This window comes from Galeopterus variegatus, unplaced genomic scaffold (assembly GCF_000696425.1).
Source record: "Galeopterus variegatus unplaced genomic scaffold, G_variegatus-3.0.2 Scaffold1487, whole genome shotgun sequence".
Lineage (NCBI taxonomy): Eukaryota > Metazoa > Chordata > Mammalia > Dermoptera > Cynocephalidae > Galeopterus > Galeopterus variegatus.
In genome coordinates, this window is record NW_007727598.1 from 35,819 (window position 1) to 44,415 (window position 8,597).

Here is an 8,597-nt window from a genome sequence, read left to right on the forward strand (position 1 = left end):
AAACTATTGTGCCTGATATTCAAAAATGTATTTATCTGCAGGATGAAAAATGTATTTCTAAATCTTAGGTATTTTTACTGAAGTTTACGTAAAAAAACATTTTATGTCATAATTTAACCAGTTCTGTTCAACTGAAATTTGGAAATTATCCATCATCTCCTCACACTGTGTATGCTTTGTGAATCAAGAGTTTACTGTATTTTGATTGTCTCATTTTTATTCTTTCCACTCCTTGTTAGTGAATATACTTGAATATGGAATGTGATATTAGTTATTTTAGGCATAATAGATGAGTTCTTATTAAGAGTACATTAAAGAGAGGACCTTCTTTCTTTTTTTTTAATACCAGATACTCTAGATGAATATTTTGAATATGATGCAGAGGAGTTCTTGGTCTCTTTGGCCTTGCTAATAACAGAAGGACGAACACCTGAATGTTCTGTAAAGGGTCGAACGGAAAGTTTCCATTGCCCTCCAGCACAGTCTTGTTACCCAGTAACTACCAAACATGAATGTAATGACAAGCTGGCCCAGGTGAGAATCATGTGTTGAATGCTTTTTATTTATCTTTTATATAAACTAGTTTAAATTCTGTCATCACCTTTATTATATCACAATTATAATTTTCATGTTTAAATATAAAATTGGTTATAACTATAAAGGAAAAATCCTAATCCTGGATTGTAGCTAATAGTCTTGGCTCTTAAAGCTCTTGAAGGCACAGCAGGTAGCTTTGCTGATTAGGGAGTGGTGGGCAGCCAATTCTATACCTGCCCTTTCACACTCTAGATTTAAGACCATCTTTGCTGTTGTGATTAAGCTTTCTTTATTTTTAGAGTCTCAGTTTTGGCTCATCCACATTGTGTTTCTGTTTATTTACTAAATTGATGTGATGATTATTTTTCCCACATTAACCAATTTCCCTCTTGTATTCCTTTTTTTTTAATGGGAAGATACTTTTTGTTGTATTAATGTTTTTGTATAAATACTGTTAAAAATATTTTGGTAGGTAGTGTATAATTTGCTTTAAGAATTCTCCAAGTTATTAGTTTTTCAAATGTAGCTCACAATTTTAAACTTTAAAAAATCTTATCTAGGGCCGGCCTGTGGCTCACTCGGGAGAGTGTGGTGCTGATAACACCAAGGCCACGGGTTCGGATCCTATATAGGGATGGCCGGTTAGCTCACTGGCTGAGCGTGGTGCTGACAACACCAAGCCAAGGGTTGAGATCCCCTTACCGGTCATCTTTATAAAAATAAATAAATAAATAAATAAATAAATAAAAAATCTTATCTATTTTGAGTGTTTAATTAAAATGAGTTTTTAATATTTTTTGGTCTTTAGATTTAAGAATTAACTTTTCCTATAAGATGATGAAATTAACAGTCTAGGCAAAGCTAAGCCGACACAGTCCTGTCAGACATTGCATGCGGCAGTTCTTTTTCCACAAGGTAGAGCAAAGACATCCTCCCCAAGAAAATTTGTACTATAATTATTCAATACTAATCCCTGCACTCTAGAGCTCACTAGCATGAATCCACTATTTAATGAGGAAGCTAAATAGCCAAGCCTGAGCAAAACTTGCAGTAGATGACTCACTTCTCATACAGGTGTCTACTTTACAATCATAATTTTCAAATTTAAATACAAAATTAGGTGGGTTATTGAGACATTTTGCTTATATTCACTTTTTCTAAGTGTCGCCAAGCCAGACGAACCAGGTCTGAGGTCACGTTGTTGTGGAAGAATAACCTTCCAATCATGGTGGAAGTAATGCTACTACCAGACTGCTGCTACAGTGATGATGGGCCCACCACAGAAGGAATTGATCTAGATGATCCTGCAATTAAGCAAGATGCATTATTATTAGAAAGATGGATCTTGGAGCCAGTTCCTCGACAGTAAGTTGTTGAACTTAGCTTGAAATTGTTCCTGGTAAAGCAAATTTTCCATTACTTCCTATAAATTGTTTTAATAATGTATCATGTCATTGCATCTCTCTATGTAGTAAAATTAAGATATTTAGTGCTTGTATTTAGTCATTGTGACTTTAAGTAACATTAGTAAGTGCACTCTTACGCTCTTGAAAGCACACATTCTGAGTGATATGTTTATTTCAGCATCTATCTCTTTAAAATTTAGTCATTTTGTATTTGCTGACATTTAGATTATGCTTTGTTACTTTCCTTAGGAGTGGCGATCGATTTATTGCGGAGAAGACTCTTCTGTTGGCTGTCCGCTCATTTGTGTTTTTTTCTCAGTTAAGTGCTTGGCTAAGTGTTTCTCATGGTGCTATTCCACGAAATATTCTTTACAGGTATGTGTAAGGCAATAAAAGGACAGTGCACGTTCATTCTCATTGGCTAGCTACAGAATAGTATTTTACCTTTAAAATAATTTACTTCATTTCTAAATATAGGTGGGTAAAACGTATTGAGGTTTTTCTCAAAACAATGTAGAGAAATTTAAATAGAATAAGTATGAATTTTGCTTGTTGGGTTAAATTTGGTATAGAATAGTATTCTGAGAACTTTTAAGCTTACTTTAGAAAACCAAGAATGGACTTAATGCTTCCATTAGTGGAAATGTTTTCTGGGCTGTTAATTTCTATAACAATAGTCTTATTTAATTTTTGGCTTCTTGAACAATATAAACATACAGGCAAGTGGCCATGAGATAGAGAGTGTCTCTTAATTACCTTGCACAAAAGAATTAGCTGAATCCATTTATTTACTAGTACATACAAAATCCTTTTTTTTCTGATTTGAAAACTATTATTAAATTATAATATTCTTGAGCTTTAACACTCAATTTGTCTGATATTCTTAAAAAGATCATCTCTTCCAAGCATAATCTATTGTACCACATACACTGGTTTTATCACAATGATATGCATGGTAAAGTGGCTGAAAGTAAACCTCAGTGGTAATTAATGCAAACAAAGATAAGTATATTACTGCTTTGTGTTTTTAAAATAATATACAATAATAAAGATATAACTTTTATAATCCATTGATTCAGTATTTTTCTGTGTGATTCTAGAATCAGTGCTGCTGATGTAGACTTACAGTGGAATTTTTCACAGACTCCAATTGAACATGTGTTTCCTGTTCCCAATGTTTCTCACAATGTGGCCTTGAAAGTCAGTGTTCAGTCCTTGCCCAGACAATCTAATTACCCAGTTTTGACTTGTAGTATTCACACTAATATTGGCCTTTATGAGAAAAGAATTCAAGAACATGAACTTAAAACTCATCAGCACTGCAGTCCTAACGAAGCAGAACAATGTAGTACAAACAGTTCACAGCGTCTGTGTAGCAAACAAACTTGGACCACAGCACCAGAAAGCTTATTACAAGCAAAGCATGGCACAACTCCAGAATATAGTGCAGCAGTCAAAAATGTCAGACTATTTCCAGGCACTGGCAGTAGATCTGACTATGGGACATCTCAAGCCAATACTCTGGGCTTCGGTGGTACAGGAGATACAAAATCACATGAAACATCAATGAGAACTTTAAAATCACTTTCAATGATTGATTCCAGTTTCTCTAGCCGCCAGAGTTCCTGGCAGTCAGTTGGTGAGACTAATCCTTTAATAGGCTCCTTAATTCAGGAACGACAAGAAGTTATTGCAAGAATTGCTCAGCATTTGATTCATTGTGATCCAAGCACTTCACATGTTTCAGGACATCCATTTAATACTCAGGACTCTAGTTCACTTACTTCAAAACTTTTCCGGGTTTCGCAAGAAAATGAAAATGTAAGAAAATGTAAAGAAGCATCCTCCATTTCTTTTGGCAGTCCAGAGTTTACCTCGTCAGAAGACATCAATGAGGGGAAAATTCGAGTAAAACCAGAAACTCCTCGAAGTGAAACTTGTGTTTCTAATGGTCTTTATTCTCGGCAGACTGTTGGAGAGACTAATCCTTTGATAGGCTCTTTACTTCAGGAGCGGCAAGATGTTATTGCAAGGATTGCCCAGCACTTGGAGCACATCGATCCAATGGCATCGCATATTCCCCGGCAGTCATTCAACTTGAGGGACTCCAGTTCAGTTCCTTCTAAAGTGTTCAGGAGTTCATATGAAGACAAAAATTTGTTGAAGAGAAATAAGGATGATGCCTCTTTTTCCAGTTCTCATGCAAAATTTTCCTTGTTAGGAGACAGCAGTAATGGGAAAAACTTAATACCTAATAAATCTTTTAGTTCTTTTAAATGCAATAGTGAAGAAACGGCTTCTTTGAAACCTCAAATAAGAAATCAGTGTCAGAACAATCCTACTGAAATCATCCAAGGTACTTATCAAGAGACACAGAACAAAGCTACTAGTTTATTGACTTCCTCAACTATGTCTCATTACAAAGAAAATAACTTAGATTTGACAAGCAGATTTAAGGAGCAAGAAATTAGCAATGGAATTGATAAACAATATTCAAATTGCAATAGTATTGACAAACAGATTTGCACAAAAAAGAATAGGGAAAAAATAATAAAAAATGAGAACTATAATCCAGAATCTATTGACAATCTCCAATTTGATAATTCAAAAAGAATTGACTCAAAAGTAAAAGTTACTATGTTGGAAATGTCTGAATATTTGAACAAATATGAAAATAAGTGCTCAAATAAAGACTCAAAAACATCTAAGACATTTGAGCAAAATACTCAACTTAATAGCATAAAAAATTATCTCAATAAAGATAATGAAGGTTTCAAATGCAAAAAGTTAGACCAATTAAAAAGTGAACAGGAAAAGAAAGAAGATGCAATTGATGAAAAATCACAAAACTGTTCTCAGAGAAAGAGTATAAAAGATTGTTTGCCTGCATGTGAAGGACCAAAAAATACAGAGGCATTGGTAGGTAACATCTAATGTTTCGTCTGTTAAGCCTATTATTTAGTTCTTCTAGCTCTGTTCTTTACTCACCTCCCCCATCCCCACCTGCCCCACTATCTAAAAGGTCTATTATTTTTTCTTCTATTTAGAAGCATCCAGGTTTTAAATATTTGGTCTGTGGATTCAGGACAATGAATGCTATATAATATGTGTAGAATAATACTTAGATTTTGTTTGTTCCTCACATATTGCTTTCAGTTATATCACATAATTATAGAACATTTGGTTCTTTTTGGTACTTCACCATAGGACAGGTAGGAGAGTTGTGAGGAAGCTGGGACACAACAAGAATAACTGACATACTAGAAACTCTACAAGTCCTTAGTGGTTGAACTGGCACCCCGCCTCCCACAGGTGTCTTGGTTTGTAATCCAGGGTTCTTTCTACTACCTCACAATAATCAAAGACAAATATGTGGACTGTACAAGTCCTTGGTTCTTTTGAATTATTCCTGTTCCTCTCACTATCCTATGAAGTTAGGTGCATTTACTAACTCCAGTGTACAAATGAGAGCCTTAAGCTAGAGAGGGTAAGTAACCTGCCCAAGGTCACAAAACTAGTAAATGATAGAGCTAGGACCCAAATTAGTCTTTTCTAATTTTTATTCATGTGTTTTTATGAATTTCTGATCTTTGGGTATAAACTTGCCCAACCCTTAAAAATTAGCCTATTGTAGGGGCTGTCTGATTAGCTTAGTTGATTAGAGAGTGGTGCTCATCAGGAAAAAAAAAAAAAAAGGGCCGGCCCGGTGGCGCACTGCTACAGTGCGCCGCTTGGGAGTGCATCATGTAGACAATTCATTTGAACTGTATTCATATGTGAACTGATTTGTGTAATTCTACTATAATTTTCTATTGGTGAGATATATCCTGTTTCACTGTAGATTTCTCAAAGTTCAGAAATGATGAATGAATTGAACTAGATAGGAATGTCCAATTCTCTGTAACATGATCACCTTATTCAGGAATTATTTCAACTTTCAGTATAGATGTTTTAAGGAATTATTGAACAAGAATAACTAGGAATTATGTATAATTTTATTTATTGATTTTAGGGATAATATAAACCACTATAATAGTGGAAATAATTCTTTACTTGGAGTACAAAGATGTGTGCTTGAGGCTGACATGTTAGCTCAGTTGGTTAGCTTGTGGTGCTCATAACACCAAAGTCCAGGGTTCAATCCCTGTACCAGCCAGCTGCCAAAAAAAAAAAAAGTTAACCTATTTCTTGTATTATGTCAAAAGCAGTGCTGTGATTACAAATCATGTCCCACCAAATTATAGCCTCTGAAAATGGTTCTTGATATTGACATAGTTTTATATTTTAGAATATTACACTAATTTTTCCTACCTGTGAGTGGTTGTTTTTTTCAAAAATTAAAATAATCAATATTAGCTTACTAGATATTAGATTCTGAATAAACATGACCATATGTTGATAAGGCAATTGTAGTTGGACATACTTTCTTTAGAACATTTTAGTTTATTCAGCAAATTACAAAAAAATAAATCTTAGACATTGCTTGCCAATTAGAACATGTATATGTGTATGTAGACATAAGATATAGATATCATCATCTTCACCACCAAGGATATAATACCTCAGAACATATTAGGAATGAGTCTAAAACTAAAAAGCTATGTAAGTTCTTTAAATGGTATTTAAATATTACCATTAAAATATAATTTTTTTCTAACAGAGGACTACACTGAAACATTCAAATGTCTGGCAAAAACATAATTTTCATTCCTTGGATGGAACCTCAACCAGAGCCTTTCATCCTCAAACTGGATTGCCTCTTCTTTCAAGTCCTGTAAGTGTTTTTTCCCTCATTTCATGCTTAGAACTTATAAACATCTGAAATGTTTGACAATAATTTTATCCCAATTTTAATTGAAAAAATTTAAATACTGTTGAAATAAATTTCCAGTTGGAAAACATTTTATTTTTTTGATAACACATTTAACAGCAAGGTGATATATGGAAAAAAACTAAAAAATTAATAAAAATGATATTTATATTAACAGGATTATAAATTTTCTCTGAGACTTCTTTGCCTAACATTTTGTTACTGAATGTACAAAAAGAAAAAATACTTGATGTCAAATGGATTTTATATAAATAGATTTGTATGTTACTGATACCAGCAAATGGGTTATCTGGGTAAATTCATGACTGTCTTTGACTTGGAACCCATACACTTAACCATCGTATTTTGAGTCATATAAATCTCTGTTTACAAGTAGATTTATAGGTTTGAGTGCAATGGTTAAAAACATCACTTTGAAATCACACTGACCTCACCCTACTTGCATGACATTAGGTAAGTAACACAATCACTCAGAGCCTCAGTTTCCTCATCTGTAAATGGGGTGATAATGTCTACCTTAGTGTTGTGAGAATAACTAGTATCATTCTTGGTACAGGTAAGCACTCAGTAGTTAGTTGGTATGGCTGCCATTTCAGTTAAACATGAGATAAGACAGTCAATATCATAGTAGAACTACAAACCTGTATATTTTGCTGCTAACATAAGATAGTTTTTGTTGTTGTATTTGTATTTTTTAGTAAACTCAACACAGTATCTACTATCTGTTCAAAAAATAATGATTACATAAGAAATCTAGTATTTAAATTTACAACTTGGACCTCAGGTGTTTATTTTAGAGAAATTTAACTAAACAGTTTAAAACAACTCCATATGTTTGACCTACCTATCAGGTGCTTCCGAAATACCCAAGTGATCAGGAAAAAAAATATCGGCATCATGCTGGTGTAAAAAACACTACAGACTTCTGGTCAGTATGCTGGACTGAGCTGATACAGGAAGATCTTCCTTCCCAAACACGGAAATCCTGGATGAAATATTACAACTTCTAAGTACATACTATAGTGTAACAGCAAGAAAGATAAATCCACAAGTACTAACTTGGGGCAAATTATGGCCCTCTAGAATATCTGATCCTAATACAGTGCTAGGGTTTAATGCTCCTGCCAGGACAGGAGTCAAGGCTGCAAGTCTGCACCAATCCTAGCTGAGACCTAAAACTGAACTCTTCATAAAGCCAGAAATGGGGAGGACTGACCTTCTATAAATAGGAGAGGAAAAAAGGTACATCAGGGAGGTATGGGGTGGGCAGGGGAAAGGAAGCCCTCAAAGGAAATTGGACCTAAACCCAAGCCACCCATAGTAGGGGTTCTGAATTTATGCTACCTATGAAATTCAGATATGTCTAGCTAAGAAATAGCCAGAAAAACTAAATTGGAACCTGTGAAATCCATTTAGTACCAGCAGAGGAAACATGAAATTATCCCACATCTATAACCCAGAGTACCAAGGATTTATTTTCATAGAAAACACCTCTTGCTGAGGATGACTTCAGAGAAAAAAACTACAAAGCACCTTAAAAAAATCAGCAGGAGCAAAAAATGGAAGAATTCACATATGCAAACATTGGTATCAGCCTAAAAGAGAGTCAAAAATAATTCTGTTTAAAATATTCCAAGAGGGGGCCGGCCCGGTGGCGCACTGCTACAGTGCGCCGCTTGGGAAGTGCAGCGGCGCTCCCGCCGAGGGTTCGGATCCCACATACAGACCGGCCGCTCACTGGCTGAGCGAGGAGCGGGGGCAACATCGAGGGTTGCGATCCGTAGCCGGTCCCGGTCCGGTACGGGCGCGACACTGAGGGTTGC

At 35.0% G+C, this 8,597-nt stretch overlaps 1 protein-coding gene across 1 annotated transcript in view; it reads left to right on the plus strand.

Annotated features, from left to right (window-relative positions):
• Positions 1–351: 351 nt before the first annotated feature.
• FAM214A (family with sequence similarity 214, member A) overlaps positions 352–8,597 on the plus strand; it is a 27,847-nt gene continuing 19,601 nt past the window's right edge. The window contains exons 1-5 of the mRNA XM_008577312.1: positions 352–534; positions 1,700–1,902; positions 2,193–2,318; positions 3,044–4,862; positions 6,604–6,717. Coding sequence (XP_008575534.1) covers positions 1,763–1,902; positions 2,193–2,318; positions 3,044–4,862; positions 6,604–6,717 — 2,199 coding nt within the window. The 5' untranslated portion in view covers positions 352–534; positions 1,700–1,762. The remainder of the gene's footprint in view (positions 535–1,699; positions 1,903–2,192; positions 2,319–3,043; positions 4,863–6,603; positions 6,718–8,597) is intronic.